Source organism: Haliotis asinina, chromosome 5 (assembly GCF_037392515.1).
Source record: "Haliotis asinina isolate JCU_RB_2024 chromosome 5, JCU_Hal_asi_v2, whole genome shotgun sequence".
NCBI lineage: Eukaryota > Metazoa > Mollusca > Gastropoda > Lepetellida > Haliotidae > Haliotis > Haliotis asinina.
The window spans coordinates 62,773,430-62,792,656 of NC_090284.1; the positions used below are offsets into that span (position 1 = coordinate 62,773,430).

The 19,227-nt window shown below is 37.8% G+C and overlaps 1 protein-coding gene across 1 annotated transcript in view; it reads right to left on the minus strand.

Moving 5' to 3' along the window:
• The window catches only part of LOC137285000 (cytosolic Fe-S cluster assembly factor nubp1-B-like), a 34,117-nt gene that overhangs the window by 3,532 nt on the left and 11,358 nt on the right, over positions 1–19,227 (minus strand). The window contains exons 4-10 of the mRNA XM_067817110.1: positions 14,306–14,374; positions 12,949–12,981; positions 4,758–4,848; positions 2,112–2,266; positions 1,828–1,938; positions 1,016–1,118; positions 413–496 (exon numbers count right to left, since the gene is read on the minus strand). Of these exons, the coding sequence (XP_067673211.1) occupies positions 413–496; positions 1,016–1,118; positions 1,828–1,938; positions 2,112–2,266; positions 4,758–4,848; positions 12,949–12,981; positions 14,306–14,374 (646 nt within the window). The remainder of the gene's footprint in view (positions 1–412; positions 497–1,015; positions 1,119–1,827; positions 1,939–2,111; positions 2,267–4,757; positions 4,849–12,948; positions 12,982–14,305; positions 14,375–19,227) is intronic.

Here is a 19,227-nt window from a genome sequence, read left to right on the forward strand (position 1 = left end):
CTTACTCTGTACAATCTGTGACAGTATTGTCGGGGGTGTTACTCTGTACAATCTGGGACAGTATCATTGATGTACTTACTCTGTACAATCTGTGACAGTATTGTCGGGGGTGTTACTCTGTACAATCTGTGACAGTATTGTCGGTGGGGTTACTCTCTACAATCTGTGACAGTATTATTGATGTACTTACTCTGTACAATCTGGGACAATATTGTCAGTGGAGTTACTTTGTACAATCTGTGACAGTATTGTCAGTGTACTTACTCTGTACAATCTGTGACAGTATTGTCAGTGGAGTTACTCTGTACAATCTGTGACAGTATTGTCAGTGTACTTACTCTGTACAACCTGTGACAGTATTGTCAGTGTACTTACTCTGTACAACCTGTGACAGTTTTGTCAGTGTACTTACTCTGTATGATCTGTGAGAACGCCTGAGTAGCTGGCGAATCAGGGACTTCTTCAAGGAATGACTTGCCCTCATCACAACATTTACCTGGACACAAAACAAGCACACACATTCAGTCTCAGTGGAAATGGATGACTAAAGTATGTCAGGACAACACAGCCCATTCTGTGTTTCAACAAACAAAAGATCTGAGAGCGAAGCACATTCGACTATATCAGTTAGGGAGGATGACATGATAATCCAAGCTTCCTGTACAACAATGTATGTGGTCACGAATGAAATGTTTTTCAACATACCCACAAATGATTTCACTTGGGCAGAATTCTCTTGCTTCCTGTTCTAACATGGTAGCTACTGAGGAGATATGATGTGGCATTGCTAAACAAATGTGACTAAATTTAACTGCACATAACTATTTTGTATGAACAGTAACACTATACCATATATATTAACCTCTTATCATAACAAGAAAACTGCAAGCGACTCCATGGCAAAAGACATATCAAAAGTTTTGCGTTTTACGTTTATCATACCTCCATAGACATGAAATTCCATTATCATTAGACAGGCATTCTTGGCCTACTGACTGTGCTTTCCCATACCTACCAATGCGAGGGTCGAGAGGAAGTTTTCCCAGGAAGGGGATGCACGTTTCTTGGGCCATCTTCTCTCCTCCTCCAGTGGTGGGGGCAAAGATCTCAGAGGACTTCTGGTGAAATAATCAACAAGTACACTGTTTAGTGTCTGAAACAATAAGCCCTCAAGGGATTGGGATAGACAACTTTGACAGTGGGCCATTTTGAAGACTATTTGCTATTTTCCAAATTTAGAATGGGCCACTGCGATTGTATGAATAGTAAACTTCAAAATATTAATGGGCACTTTTTATGTGCAAATTGGCCCACTGCCCCTGCCTTTCGTAATCCATGCCTTCCAAACACAGACTGACATAGCCACTTACACAGGGCAAAACCATACAGCTGCAAAGTCTGGGTGCAAAATGCTTTATCCAAGTGATGAAAAACACAAATTTGTATAGGTAAGAAAAGAAACGACATCATGTAACACTTAGATTAATAATATGAAACTTCTTTGTGTCAGTGTCAATATTACGTGACTATCTGATTAGACCACTGACATTCACAAAGAGTTACCTCCCTTCCCACACAGCTACTAAATGAAAAGCTGAAAATATGTGTTGGTCAGGTTTCTAAAAGTTATTAAGGTGGATATATTTTCAAAGCATCAAAGCTAATATAAAAGTGTCCCAATATTTGAATAAAATACAAACACATAAAATCAAATAACATTCAATCACATCTTACTAGTGTAACCCTGTGTGTATTTTTATTGGATAAGGAACTAGCCCTACATTACTACAATGTTAACTGGGCAGAAACAAGGGCAAAACAACATACTCTACAGCTGGGGCAGACAAATCCACTCATGTTCTCTACCAGTCCAATGATGGGAAGCTTGACCTTGTGACAGAAGTTGATCTCCTTCCGGACATCCATTAGTGACACTTCCTAGAACACACACATCCATCAGACACATTTCCTGGTGCACATGTACTCAAACTATTCGAACCCAGAATACCAACCAAAATAGGCATATTCTTATTTAGACATAAGGATTATATTTTTTAATATCAAGATGAATTAATGGTTCATGTGACAGACTGCCTTCGACAAGATCTCACCTGAGGAGTGGTGAGCAGTACAGCGCCATCTACATTCGTCTCACTGAGGTACTGTACAACAGACAGGTGTTCGTCAGACGTCCCTGGGGGAGTGTCGATCACCAGGTAGTCGATCTCACCCCAGTCAACATCTCGCAAGAACTGCTTGATCATGCCTGTTTGACCATGAAATGAAAATATTTCCTTGTCAATAAACAAACAAAATTTCACCTGTGAAAAAGAATTCTGTAAAACAACTTAACTGCTACATTCAAATGGTGGTGTGTGGTCCTGTGCACAAAGCGCGGATCACAAATCAGTTGAAGTTAAGCACTATTCTGCTCTGACAGTCCTTGGATGGGTGACCGTGTTTGGCAGCTTGACTCCTGAGAGTTCCTATGGCTTCAGTCCTGCCCCCACAACAAAGCACATAACACATGTGATCTCACCTTAGGGAAGTGAGTCTGTTCAAAATTGCGTCTGTTCACTCAGCAGAAAATGGGTACCCGATGGAATAAGTCATGTGACCATTAACCTTCTAGTGCCTAACAGGCAGCTTGGGTTAACAGGGGTTATAATAATCAATAATGCTTCAAGCATGCAATATGCATGGAGTAACGCACATGATAAATGGACTATTATTACTATTATTAAATGTTTTTTTCCAAAGTAAGGGATGTGAACAACAGTAACTGTTGAAACTCAAGCAGAAGAAACTGCTGTGAATCAAATAATGAGCATGTAATCACCCCATTGTGACCACCACAATCAGTGGTACCAGTAAATTAATTCTCATGACAATCAACTGTCATATGGCATACCAGCATGATTACCACACCACAAGATATAGGCAGATGTCTAAGTTTTAAATTTCATTATGTGCATGTGGTGGTGGTGGTGGATGGGTGCCTCTTTCAGTTCCACCATTCGAGGAAAAATGAAATTAGTGCAGGCATGTATAGTATTCCCAGAAATTATTGAGAATTATGTTGCGTCATGTAACTCATTACATTTATTAACTTCTGGCGTTTTACTTACATAAACATGTTAAAACATCATCCTTTTACAGTCTCAGTCTTGTTTTAGTACTTTGTTAGACCTCCTTGCTCAGCAATGCATGCCTGAATACGCCTAGGCACACTACCCATCAAAATTTGTAGGTAATCGTGTGACAGGGTATCCCAATATTGGACCACCTCGGCCTTCATATCTTCAATATTTCTCAGTCCCTTTTGGTTTATTCTGTCCTTCATGACTCCCTACACATTCTCAACTGGGTTTAGGTCTGGGCTGTAACTGGGCCAGTCTAAAACTTGAACATTTTCGCCCAACAACCACTGTTTTGTGTAGCGCGCAGTGTGTTTTGGGTCATTATCATGCTGGAAAATCCAATCATCTTCATACAATGTTTGTGCTGTCGGAAGAAGGTGACCATCTAGAATGTCAACGTATCTTTCTTTTGTCAAGTTTCCCATGAAAACACACAATGGCGTCACTCCGCGAGCCGATATGCCACCCCACATGTGAAACTTCGGGCTATGTTTTGGTCGCTGGTAGATAGGTTTGACAGTATCTTTGGTCCAAATTTTCACACAATTAGGGAAAAGCCAAACAGAACTTTCATCCGAAAAGAAAACATTATCCCAATCTTGATTTTCATGAGCCCGACACCAGTTTAAACGTTTTTCCTTTTGTGCATCTTTCATCAACGGCAAGGGAATTCCACGTTTTTTCACCCAATTAAGTCTCTGTAATTCCTGCCTAACTGTTTCATTGCATACCTGAGGACTTCCTCTGCTAATCATTTCATTTCTGATGTACTCAACACTTTTCAATTTGCCCCTACTCACAATCTGCCCAAGTCTTCGGCGATCCACAACACTGAATTTCCTAGGCCGACCTGCCCCTGCTTTGTGCTCTATCCCGGTTCCTGTTTGAATATTCTTCAAAGTTCTGTATATTATAGACAGAGGAATACCATGTCTACAAGCTAACACTTTAGCATCAGCCTCACCCCTTTCAAAATCATCTAGAATGAGCTTTCTTTTCTCTCTTGCTGTAAATTCTGCCATGTCAACACAGGAAGCCGTCTGCTCAGACAAGGGAGATAACTCTTGACGTAATGAGCTGCCTTCTAAGCCTTCAAGAGTTGTCTCCCTTATTTAGTATGCTTAGTGCATAGTGAAAGCCCTTTTTCCAATCTTAGCAACATTAGAAAAAAAACAAAGATTTTCTCAATAATTTCTGGGAACACTGTATTAAAGTCACAAATATGAATAGAAGTGTTTCCTCACACATGCATTTTATCTCAGATAAAAAGACATTGATTCTGTCCAAGTGCAGATTGATGTTTCAAAATGTAAGCATACTCAACTTTATTTACATCAGCTTTCAGGATAAACATAATATTCACGTGTATGACTTTGCTTACATCAAACTTAATAATAATAATAATAATAATAATAATAATAATCATCTTGCTAATGAAAAACAATTTTGTCATGCATTTACATGCAACTATATTAAAATGCATTGGTATCATCATATTTGCATCAATCACACAAATCATGCTCATGCAAAATCTCTTTTCACTGTATAAGGTAAGGCTTGTATTATTCAAATCATATATACACATGATTAAAATAATAGTCCCAAAATAAACATCACCATTTTTCTTTGGTCCACGCCAGATAACTGCATCTTCTGGCCCCGACAAGAGGAAGCCCACAGACATCACAGCAAGGTTGTCACTCACATACTGGAGGAGAAACAAACAAAACACAAAATAAATCATGTGCAGTCAGCAGTGAGTGAGTTTGTGAGCAAACAAATACTTTGCCCGCAAGACTACCACTCCACCAAACCTAACATAGCAAAATTTCTTTTATATGTTGAAAGAATATATGCAGAAAAACTATTATCAGCATCAGGTGAGAATTAAACTCTCACACCGACACGTTCAAAAAATAACTCTTACACCATCTGACAAATACTTTCACAATACTGAGAAAGTTTAAACCCACATATAACTTCATTCGTAACTACTCATGTCATTCCGGCAAGCAGGATGACGTCTCGTACCCCTCTCATGGCCATGTTTATGACTGGGTCTTGTCTAAGTGCAAACGGGCATGGAGATAAAAAAAGGTCTAGTACAAAAATCAAGGAAAGATAACTCTGAATTTCGAAACATGGCTCTTAGAACATCCAACATCCTGTGGACAAAACAGCAATACAGTCATTACTTTTGCATATATGTTTTAGTGTTGAAAGTTGTTCATCCTTAAGCTCAAAGTTTATGTTTTGAGAATTTGTATTGAGATAACAATGTCCTATCAGACACTGATTTTAGAAATGGCATTTGTGATCACTGACAACTTTTGTACTTCAAGCTCAGTTGACTGAAGTGCAAACAAAATACAATCTCTTCAACATGTGGCTACAGTGAGGAGTACAGTGATACATAAAGAGATATTACCTGTGTTTCAACAACACATTCTGCTATCAATATTGAGGAGCTCTCACATTTCTGCCTAAACCACAGCTTTCACTAAGGTCTGCTGTTATTTACCTTGACTAACAATAATCTAGTTTCGAGTAACCAATGAAATTAAATTTCATTCAGTTTGATCTTGACATGTGTTTTAGTAAAACAAAATCAACAGAACAAACATTTCACAAGCATGGTGCATGAAAGCGATTTATGTAGGATCATAAACTAAGTGTCCATAGCATGCAAAATGGAAGAGAAATTCAGAATTTGGTTATAAAATGGGAATTGTGTCATAAATTCTGATTGTCAAAAAATAATGCTTGAAAAGCCAGATATATACTGTCTTTATCAGTCTGTTAGTTTAAAAGTCAATACCGATTCAGGGGTCAAAGTTTACCATATCAGTGAACCTGACAAATTCACAATACATTATCAGGAAGGAGGACCAGGGTTGTGAACACACAATTACAGGTAACAGGAGTGTATGAGAGATGTGGTTGGTTTAGTTTGGATATGTTACTGAACTTCATGTTTGTAAAGAGTTATAGATGCTACATAAATGCATTGTTATTAGTACTACTACAAAGATATATTGTTGACATCCTGTAGGCTCACATTAACTCGATGAAATATTATGTATCAAGCCTTGGAGTGAAATATATGAAGCAAAAACCTACTGTTTACAACAGTAGAACACAGCACCAGACATCCTCAGCTCAATCAAACAACAGTTTTCTATAGGTTTCCAGTTTTTTTCACTCTTGAGCAACGACAGAATTGTCTTTGAAGTGTTTCTAGGGATATATGTGGTTGTCTCACAAGCTTGCAGTATAACCGCACAAGGTGGGCCGCATAAAACTACATATGCCCCTATATTTAATAACATGAAATGGGTCATGGTATTTTGTCAATTCAGTGAACACTATTACCATATTCATTGTATTATTGTTACGAGTGTGTATTTTCTGTATATTTTGTTATTAATTCAGTAATAATTATTATGGGGTCACAATGTTTAGTGCTTTGAACAATAAATATGATGGGTCACATTTCGTATAACAAATGATCCGCATTTTTAGGATTTTGGCAGCAGGCTTGTCCGGGAATTATCTGCCCTTGACTTCCTGTTTGTTTACTTCCGGGAGACATTGTTTCGAGGGCATTCTACATAGTTAGCGATTGCAGCAAGTGCTCGTACTTTCGGGAAACAACTGAAAGTATATATAAAGGCTAGTTGCCGTGTTGTGAGCGACACAGAGACACACATTCGGACATTCACTGGAGTTACATTACCAACGCTTTATCCGTCAATGCCTGATCTACTGCTGTCAGATTGTTCACTGTGTTCATTCTGCACCACTGTTTCTCTCTCAAACTAAGACTTTGGTGAGTTTGCTATACTCTAAACTTTGTGACCCATCGCCTTAGATTTTGCCGCATTTGTATTGTATTTGAAATGTGTATTGTGAAATTGACTTGTGACTTTGTATACCTTGCTCTTGTTGCATATGTTACAGTTAAGAATTTACCGTGACAACAATTTAAGAAATCCCCTGTGAACCAATAAAACAGAACAAAGACAAGTTGTTTACGTACAAATTCTGTATTATTATTCAGATAGTACTGAAAAGTTGGAGGATGAATTTCTGGGTAATTTTCCTTCTTGTGCAGTCACTCGTTCAATGTCCAAAGGCATTTCTTCCAAGGCTTCTTTGCAGAATGATACCATTTATGATTTGTCAGGTACATTCATGTATCATTCTTGTGTGAGGTGGAGACAGATGATTTATCTTCTATGAGTAGTAGCTCTTCAGGACTTCTTGATAAGTAAGATAGTTTGTCAGGTGGTGAACACATTCTTTCCAGATAGCAGCTTATTAGTGCACAGAGTGAGGATGTTGAAGTGCAGAAGTTGGCTGTAAGGCTGTTTCTTTTGAGGAGGTTAGCAAGGTTCCAGTTTGTTATTACTACAAAGATGGTGTTCTGATGAGGAAATATAGGTCGCCAGATGTTCCTGCGGGGTATGAATGGGAATTGTACCATCAAATTGTGGTACCGAAATTATTTCGAAAACATGTACCTTCATTGGCACATGAAAGTCCCATGGCAGGTCATTTGGGTGTAAACAAAACTTGTGAGAAAATTTTGGCACATTTCTTTTGGCCCAGTTTGAGACATGATGTGGCTGAATTTTGTAAGACCTGTCATGCATGCCAAATTGTTGGAAAACCAAATAAGAAAATTCCTTGAAACCTATACCGGCTTTTGAGGAACCTTTCAGTAGAGTTATTATTGATTGTGTTGGTCCACTACCTAAGACAAAGTCTGGTAATCAGTATTTACTCACAATCATGTGTGCTTCTACCAGATTTCCTGAAGCAATTCCGCCTCATAGGATTGTTGCTCCTGTAATTGTCAAGGCTTTGATCAAGTTTTTCACCTTAGTTGGTTTGCCAGATGTTGTTCAGTCTGATCAGGGCTCAAACTTTATGTCTAAGGTGTTTCAGCAAGCTATGTACCAGTTAGGTATTAAGCAAGTTAAGTCTAATGCTTATCATCCAGAGTCACAGGGAGCTTTAGAGAGGTTTCATCAAACTTTGGAAAATATGATCAAGACTTATTGTTTTGAGACATGGAAAGATTGGGATGACAGTGTGCATTTGTTGTTGTTTGCTGTCAGAGAGTCAGTTCAGGAAAGTTTAGGGTTTAGCCCCTTTGAACTTGTGTTTGGTCATAGTGTGTGGGCCACTAAAACACTTAAAAGAACAATGGCTCAATGACAGACCCGAGATCAATCTCTTAGACTATGTGTCTACATTTAGGGACAGACTATCAAAAGCAAGTGAGTTGGCTAGAAGAAACTTGAAAGTTTCGCAAGAAAACTTTCTTTTCCTCAAGGGGGATCAATTGGGGACCCAATAATAATTATTACTTAATTAATAACAAAAATATACAGAAAATACATACTTGTAACACATAATAATACAATATTTGAATGTTATAGACTTGTCTTTCTTCTGTTTTGCTGGTTCACAGGGGATTTCTTACATTGTTTGTCACAGTAAATTCTTAACCGTAACAATTATACTGTAAAACACAATTACCATATTCACTGTATTAAGTGATCACTTGAACAGAATCAATGTCTCTCCATGAAGAACCCCTGACAAACTTCTATAATAAGCTTGTACTAACCATTGTGAGCTTTCACCACAAAGGCCTGAAACATATGGCATTCCTTAATTACCCAGTATTTCCTTTGGCTTTTTAACAAACAACAACTGCACAGAAAAGGTATGATGTAGGTTCTGTTTTATCAACATTTGAGCAATGTTTGTTCACTGCCATTTAATATCTAAAATTAAACATAACTTGCGTTTGATTTTAAAAGGCATCCTCCTCTGTTAATTTTCACAGGTTTAACTTGTAAAAAGTGTTATAATTGAGGAACAGTCTGCTTCTTGATCTGAACAGAGGGGTGTTCACAATGATGTTACAGGTCAAAACTGAAAAGATGTTACATGTAATGCCAGGACATCTTTCAAAAAGTGGTCAAAGTCTATGAAATCTAATGTCATTATACTCTCATCTTCAGCTCATGAAACAATAATATCTGAAAAATTTCATAAAATGAAGAGCTTTCTTGATTTTTTCATCTGAATCTGAACTCATGACGTTCTTTGGCTAATTCATATCAGAACATTTATCTGACTCAAACGTTTCTAATTTATTTTCCATCTAGAAACCTTTTTCCAATATGATCACTGTACCGGTGTGAAAGATTGTGTGCACATTTTCCAATTTCATCACCATGGTTACATACAAGTGTTCGAACTCCAACAGCCTTCAAAACAAACTGACCTTACTGCAAGCTCACAATTTCAAAAATACATAACAACTAAATCATGAGTATACCTTTTGGGGGGCATTAACTGATATTCATTTGACTGAAATCCCATGAAGATAAAAAATTTATGTCAAGGTAATTATTTCATTTTCTCAAATACTGACATTGGTGGCCTTGTTTGTTTCTACAGAGCATGGTGGAAAACATGGTTTGTGACAGACAAGAAGTATATCAATTTTATCTGGGTTAAAATTGTAGACTTTTTGACTTGAAACAAGCAGTAAAACAGATAAATCTATGAGTACAAACATAACTTTGGGTGGATGTTCTAACAGACTTTCTGATACAAATTGTGAAAACATTGATAAACCAATTATTCATCAGGAGAAGCATGGATAAATATGGGATCAGATAAAAGATGAACCATATTGAAAAGTTTGAAGCAAACAATACTGGCATCCCTATAAATGCAAACCTTAGCTTTACAAAGACAGCCTATTTGCCAGGAATTTAGATATCCTTCAGGCACAGATGGTAAACAAAAATCTTGTGTAGCCGACTCAAGAGGCTACAGAACAAGCAGATTGTCATAAACACGTGATGAACACAAGGCAACACACAGTGTGTAGCACAGCGGAACAATACAACCCAGAAAAACCATAACAGAAATAGATGACTCGATGTAATACTATATTTACTGTTAGTTTCACACTGACAGTGACAAATATGCATTTTCTGTCATCATCGAAACCTTAGTAAACTATGCTTAATATACATCAGAAAAATATCAGTGCCCCAAGGCAAGTTTGAGAAACATAATTTCTATCTGCATGTTGTTGTCAAACATCCATTTGTCTCTGGTAACCATGGTAAATCAATATTCAGAGTCTCAGTAACATGTCATATTTTATGAATATCTGAAATCTAAAGACATACTGAATGAATAATTTGTACATCTGCAACATGTACAAATGCGACAGTCACTGATGATGTGATTATCACAAACCTTTTATGAGACATTACCAGAAATGATACTGTGGAGTTCAGTTGTATAGGTCCAGATACTGACCATGCTTACTCTGGTAAATCATATTTTGGGAACCAGATCATGAAGGATGGAGCAAGGGTGACAGACATCAAGATGGAGTTTTGTCAACATTACCAGACATTCTGCAATTTTGTTTCTTTGTTTAAACCATGATAGTGAATGAGTATAGTTTTATGCTGCTTGTAGCCACATTCCAACAATGTCAAGGCGAGGAAAACCAGAAATGGGTTTCACACATTGTACCCACGTGGGAAATTGAACCCAGGTCTTCGGAATGACGAACTTTAACCACTTGGCTACCCTAAAGAACCTCAAATTGTGATAAATGAAAGAGTTCTCAACACAGGTGTAGGACAAGGGGCAAAGACACATGACAGCAGTGATTGCGCTTTATTCAGATGAAATTAGGACACTTAAGGATTTGACAACACTCTTCTCACACTGCTCAATATATAGAATGATCAAATAGTAAAATAAAAATTTGGATAACAATCATATTCTGCCACATTTCATTCAGAAAACCACCTTGAACTTAGATGTCAGCATCTTCAGCATCATTACTGGAGTGAGTGAGTGAGTGAGTTTGGTTTTACACTGCTTTTAGGAATATTCCAGCAATATCATGGCAGAGGACACTAGAAATGGGTTTCACACATTGTAACCGTTTAGGGAATGGAACTCATATCTTCAGCATGACAAGACAACACTTTAACCTCTCCACATTTTTGGAGCATTACAGTGTTTAAGTATAGACTATTATTACCTGAGTTTACTATATATAAACTGAACTTTACGAGACTGAGGCTTTGGACTAGTACTAGATAAAGCTGCACACTGAAATCAATGAATGTAACCTTTCTGAAATTATTGATGAATGACAAGAGCCATAAACATGACAAAGTCACTGCCAATAGAAAAATGTTATATTCCACAAGGAAAAGGTAAACAAACAACATCAATACAAAGCCCCCTGCACAACATCAATACTGCATTGTCTCTCAAGGAGATAGTTTCTATAGATTTATCCAGATCCTGTACAGCTGACTGGCGTTGAGATGGTCTTCCAACAATGGTGACTGAGTGTATTCCCAACACACGTGGGTACCTGGGTACCAGGCAACTGAACACCTTCTCTCGCAGTCTTCATCAATGTTTCATGGATCCCTATGCCTGGTTGATACATGTGGGTGTAAGTAAGAACAGTACTTAGTTCATTAGTCTCTTTACTGTAGCAGTCTACTTAATCCTTTGTATACCCAATGCCATTTAGAAATGCCATTTCAAATGTAACACAAGTCATACTTGGGGTAACACTTTCTCAGCAAAGTAAAGATTCTAGCACTTTTGTGGGGTCAAGTCCCATCTGGGTTTTAACCTTGTTAAATCACAAATGCAGTGTAGGAATCTTAACACAAACTTCTACAAGCCACCTGGTAACTCTGAAAACTTACCAGCCCTTCCCAAAAGGTGTCAGACCAACTTTAATTTCACACTTCAGCTCAGCACTGATAAAAAACATATTAAGAATTTCTGCTTTCATATTTATTGAAATGCCCAAGAAAAACGTTTCATCAAAGTGCTTTGAAGCAGGTAAACAACAGTCCCAAAACTAGAGTTATCATATTATGCCATTGTGGCACCAATGTGTTAAGTGTAACTGTTAATCATCCACAAGTTAACAGTCATATTCACGAAACAGTTGTAAGAACTAGTCACATTCACATAACAAAACAGTTGTAAGAACTAGTCACATTCACATAACAAAACAGTTGTAAGAACTAGTCACATTCACATAACAAACAGTTGTAAGAACTAGTCACATTCACATAACAAAACAGTTGTAAGAACTAGTCACATTCACATAACAAAACAGTTGTAAGAACTAGTCACATTCATAGTGCTGTGAAACTGTTATATCTGAACAACAACTAACTTCAGTGTCACTGCCATGCTTATTGTAGCTATGATTCGTAATATCACAGAAAACTATCCATAAGTCAACTGTTACCATATGTTTGTCGCACTGTGAAACAAACTTCAGTCATGCATCTTGTGTTTTTGTTACAAAAGAAGTCTCACAGACAGGGTTCATATGATTACACACAAAAAAAATTAATCTGACCGTCGGGCTGGTAAGATTTATTTTTTGCCGTCCCTCCACACAATTAACCTATCTTGGGTGTTTAAGCAGGCGGTAGTTTCCTACACAGACAAATGGTCTTCATTTTGTCTCACATTGTATGTCTGTCATAAGTTATTTGTAGATTTACGTTTCCTATTACAAATCTGACACACATGACAATGCCCACGTGTTAAATCATAGAGTAAAAGGATCCTTGTCATAATCCTTCAGTTCAGTTTCAGATTCTTCAACTTGGAAAGATATTTAAATGCTGTCATATAAAAACATCAGTGCTGATTGTGAAGCGTGCAAATGTGGTAAGAGCAAGAAGTACATGAGATTGCTTACCACTGGAGACCACCCGGACCCACTCTGATGAACCTAGAACCAAAATCACCAAAACAGTTACCATGGTTACAGGATAGATTAACACAAAGACTTGGAAAAGTGGAAATGTTGCAAGGTATATATCTATTTCTGAAAAGATCATGATTATTATGAAAGTTCTTATAAATAAAAACGTACACATATGTTAAATCCCACCAAAAGTAGAAAGATATAAGCATTTGTGAGTGACTTTTCAATAAGGAAGTCCTGATGGTATATTGAAAATCCTACTGTAATGTATTTGACATATTCAGGTATTATCAGTGGTATGAATAAGGCATGTAAAGTTTCAGCACTACAGGTCAAATGGTTTCTGAAGCAATTCAGTTGTTTACAACATGAGAATTTCTGTGACTTCATGATAAGGTCCATGTGCGATGGTATTTCAAAATATCATGAAAAATTGAACATCTGGGTTGTACTTTACCACAACTGCACACACTTTATTAGATTTAACCCAACAGGGCATCAGTCACATGGAGATTTCAGCACAGACATTATACTTCCAAAGGTTAATTCAGTCTTATGCCAGTCACACGCATTGTTTCAACCTAAACACTAAAGCCATCACATCTCCAATTCTTTAATCATAGCACCAAGGTCACATTGTGGAATGGGTTCCAGGACCTTGACCATTACTAGTAAGTACACCAGAAAAGGTCAAAGGTATAGTGTACTCATGGTATGCCCTGGTACACCTCATCGACTTTTGTTTATTGGATGTTTGACACTTCACTCAGCCATATTCCAGGTATATGGCAGTAGTTTGAAAATGATCGAGTCTGGACCAGCATATCCAGTGATCAATAGCATGAACATCAACCTATGCAACTGGGATACAATGACACCTCCACTGATATCATTCTTACCACTATTAGTTGAGAATGATTTTGCGCTGATGATAACTTTATGATCTTTCACAAATGCGTGAGTTTATTTACCCTCCACTCAGCACTACTCAAGCAATATGGTGGAAGTTTGTAAATGACTGATCTGGACCAGCATATCCAGTGATCAACAGCATGAACACCTATGCAGTTGGGATACAATGACATGTGTCAACCAAACCTGACCACCCAACACTGTCAGTTGCCCTTTACAACAAGCAAGGGTTGCTGAAGACCAATTCTGACCTAGAACTTCCAAGGTATACATGTGGAGTACAGGACTGGGACTTGTTCCACACACTTATCTTGGCACTACAACTGTTGTCAGTCAACATAAAAGTAGGGGAATTACATTAGCCTTAGGGCTTAAATGTCCTTTTGGAATTGGTGTTCATCATTGCTAAGCATCTAAGCACCAGACTCTGACCAACCTGCTCTCCTTCCAGGCCCATGATTCTTGGAATGGAGGGTCCACATATGTCCACATCAAGAACAGCAATCTGGAAAACAGGATCACAGGTTTAGATGGTTATAATGTATGACAGACATCTGACATTTCAGCTTTAAAGTCACATGCTTGACTTGGCTATCCAGCCAATATCGCAAAGACTTGTCAGAGGACATGTCTCGTATGAGAAATATCAGTCAGGGGCTCTTTCACGATGCAACCATAACTCACATACTTTAAAATTGCACTAAGGTTACCTTAGTGGCTTACGATCACCTTAGTACATTGTGAAAAGAGGTCTATGTCTTTGTTAACTGGCATGTGCCAATCCATGGGCAAGACATCAATATTTAAGACACATGACCCAATCTTCAATGTACAATACAGAATAAAGGTCATGACTGCCCCAGTTTATGTATGACAATCAAATGTAAAATATTATGGGAAATAATTATTAACAAGAGTCATCAGAAGATGACATATCCCCCCGGCCCCCACATGTTTGAAAAGGACAAATCATCTCAGAGTTACTCATTGTTTTTTAGACTAAGTTGGAATTGTTTCCATGGAATTCATGAAAACTATAAATGCCACATATCTGTAACCAGCAAAGTCACAATTTCATATATCTGCCAAGATCTGTTGAAAGATATGAAGAAATGGTTTTCGATTTGTGCTCTGGGAACAATGCCCACCCCTCCATTTTGAGACTAAGTCCGAAACGTTTCCATGGAAACAAAGAAATGATACATCACAAAAAACCTTTAAAAACCAAAAGGCACCACTTCAGCTTCTGACTGATATATCTACCAAGTTTTGTAGAAAAATACTGAACATTTTTTGAGTTCTGCTCCGGAAACGAAACACACCTCTCACTTTTGAGACTATGTCTGAAACATTTCCATGGAAACCAAGAAAATTAGAAATGACAAAAACCTGTAAATACCAAAAGGCACCACTATAGGTTCAGACTGATATATCTACCAAGTTCTGCAGAAAAATATTGAATGGCTTTTGAGTTCCGCTCCGGAAACAAACCATACCTCTCAATTTTGAGACTATGTCCGAAACGTTTCCATGGAAACCGAGAAACAATAAATCACAAAAACCTGTACATAGCAAAAGGCACCACTTTGGGGTCTGCAACATATATCTGCCAAGTTTTACGGACAGATATTAAGAAGTTTTAGAGTTCTGTTCCGGAAACAAAACACACCTCTCACTTTCAGACTATGTCCAAAACGTTTCCATGGTAACCGAGAAAATAATAAATCACAAAAACCTGTATATAGCAAAAGGCACCACTTTAGGTGCTGATTGATATATCTACCAAGTTTTGCAGAAAAATATTGAACGGTTTTTGAGTTCTGCTCCGGAAACGAAGCCCACCCTACCATAACACTAACACCAAAATGTTCCATGAAAAAACAAAAAAAATATAAATGCCAAAAATCTGTAAATAGCAAAAGGCACAACCATAGGCTGAGATTACTATATCTATCAAGTTTGGTCTAAAAATATTGAACGCTTTCTGAGTTATGCTTCGGAAACAAAATGATAAATGATTACGGACAGACGGACAGGCGGACGGACAGACGAGGCGTTGACTATATCCCCCCGCATTACATGCTGAGGAGACTTTCCATCAGAAGATCATGTAAAATTTAAAAGTCACAAGAAACACATCAGTTTCAAGGTACATGATGTCCTAGATATGCTGGCATATCCAAACATCTTAAACTGGGCCTAGACTTTCAAAGCTCTCTTAGCGCTAAGATAGTCATAAGTTAGTGTATAGCATTTACGAAGCACTCTATGCACAAAGATAGTTGTAAGTTAATGTATGACATTTATGACTATCTTAGCACTAAGAGAGCTTCGAAAATATAGGTGCTGGCTAGCTATTCTTGAAACATTTGTAGCCCTAAAAACGTCTTACATCCATTTGTAACACATTGACAACAATCAAAGTTAAGAATTTCTTAGGGCTACAAACTGTTCAAGAATAAGTGGCCCTTGAGATTGGCAACAGAAAATGTACTTGCTACTGAAATATTGACTTCTGCTGTGCCCAGATGACAGAGGCACACAGATAACCTGTTTCATTAACAAATCTTTTCCAGCCAAGAAAATCAGCTAAGAAAGAGTAATCTAAGAAACAAGCTAAGTAACTGTAATCCAGATATAACATATGTCCATTTGATTTCATTTCAGACAAATGAATAGCTCACTAACACAAAATCACCAATCATGTGCAGTGAAATTTCAATTTATCATCCAAACCTGTGTTCTACAGGAGGTATTGCTTGTGTGAGATCAGACGACATCTCCTATGAGATATCATTTGGACAGCAGATATAATTTGATATCAGCAGACACTTGAGTGTCTATTTCTCTATTTCACACACTCAACTCGCACACCACACAGTTATACCAGTAAGTGGTCCTCCCTCATTAGAAATAGCAAAGAGTGACAACAAAATTATGATCGTTTGTTACACAACATTTTTATTCAAGTGTCCAAAATTATGAGAGAAATTATCATCATCAGAGTTGGTCTGTCAATATGTGACTGCGCGAAGTTTGATTTTGATGCATTTATTAGATTTTGTATTAGAGAACAATTTATTGGTCTGAAATGAAATCAACCAGACTATATCAGAAAATGAGCTCTGTAAACATGGCTTAGGTATGTTGTTACAGACAATGGGAAAGACAACAGACATACATCACCAAGTCTCATATATCAATGACGACTAGCATTAACTAACTATATTATCAACACACCTATCTGGTTTATTAGCATAGACAATCATAAATACTGTCTGACAATTTGTAACATTACTCCCTGCCTTTCCGTCCCAATATGACAGGCCTGTGTTTGCACAAGTCAGTTCAATCAATATTTGCCTATGTTTCAAGTACCCAATCTCTGTGACGGTTATCAATAGCACTTGTTGAGTGGGAGCGCCTACAGCACCTATTGCTAATTCCATGCACATTAGTAAAATGGTATCACAGAAATGTGTTCTCATTTATTTGAACAGCTAGATTACAAAATCAATGGAGATGGTGAGGGTGAGGTGGAAAGGGGTTTAACCTCACCTTAAGATTACAGCGCTTACATAACAATGCGCACGCATGTGTGCCTTGACTAAGAGTTGCTGATAGTACTTGTCCACATTAGTACTGGTTATATTGATGTAGCACATAGTAATACCATGCCTCACTATAACATGGATACCATACTGAGACACATGAAGAGTTGGATATATTGACTTGCAGACAAGCCCTAGGCTCATCCATTTAATGCCCTCAAGGTAACATCAAGTACATTTCAACATCCTTCTGTGTGACATGGGTCATATAGACCCAATCATCATCTTTTCTCCCTGTAAGTAAAGGACAGTAAAGGAATGGTCCCAAAGCCATATTAACAGGGCCACACAGCCTGGGGCACATGTTCTGAGTACACACTGTAAGCATAAGTAAAGAGATGTGAAGTGTAACAGTAAAGGAATGGTCCAAAGCCATATCAACAGGGCCACACAGCCAGGGACACATGTTCTGAGTACACACTGTAAGTAAAGAGATGTGAAGTGTAACAGTAACATGGTAAAGGAATGGACCCAAAGCCATGCCAAGAGAACCACCAAGCCAGGCATTCACACTCTAAGCACCCACTGTGAGTAGGGATGATGTGTTCAGCCGTGAAGGAATGAACCCAAAGCCATGTCAACAGGGCCACACAGCCATGAACTCACATAATGCCTTTACAAGTTTTAATACTAACCTCTAGATTATAAAACTGAAAATGTCACTGACTGGCAAACTGTGAGATGACACACTGTTAACAGCCATACAGGTCCCCAAACAAATCACTCCTACAAGGTAAAAAGTATATTTGTAACTCAGTAACACCTAAATCAATAAGCCATATTCTCTACTGTTTAATGGAACTGGCCAACACAAGTGACTGAAAGTAGCAGAGAACCTTTGACTTTGAGTCTCAATCATTTCACAATTAAATTAACACGTTGGGTGTCCAAGGAATATTGTGTGTTCATTCAATGAGATGGTTATCTGCTAACATAAGTGCTAATCTATGAATTTTCTCTTGTGTAATGTTTGATACCTTGTTAAGTTTGCAATTAAATGTTGATATATTACTTTCACACTCATTATAGAAAAATTATATGGTGTATAGGCATTGTAGCACTGTTTGAGTACCACAGTGAGGAAGCAGCATGGAACAGTGTTCATGTTTTTATTCCCTTGCTTTCCGGGAACAGATTCAATGATTTTTCACGCTACCATGAAGAAGTCTACATTCACCGACTCTAGTATACTGAAAAAGACATACAGTCACTTAAATCACTTCCTAATCAATAGACAGATAGAGGTAAGAGCCCAGGTGTTACATATGTAAAATGCTGCAATCAGTAATCACTAAGATGATTTTTTTCACAGTCTAAGTAAACTTAGTCTCAGTGTATTTCATTACATTCCACCACTGAGTCTAACAAAACCTAGTAGAAAGTCGCGTCAGGTAACCTCTGAGCGACCAATGACTGTCCAATCAAGCGCGAGACGGTTCAATAGATTTAACCAATCAGACAAAAGCTACTATTTAGGGATCAGAGGGACTTTCAAAATATTCAGGTCACTGACACAGATCTCTCCACAAACAAAAATCCGCATATAACACAGTTATTTGACCTGCAGTATAAACGCTTTGGGGTATCTGTTGACATGGTTACCATTAGCTAATATTTCCGCAAGATGACATCCTTGAATGTTGCCAAAAACACTACTTTCAGCGACTGTTTACTCACCATGGTCATGGTTGTATGTATGCCGTGTGCATCACCCGGAAGCAAGCATACACTAAATGGCATTCGGAAT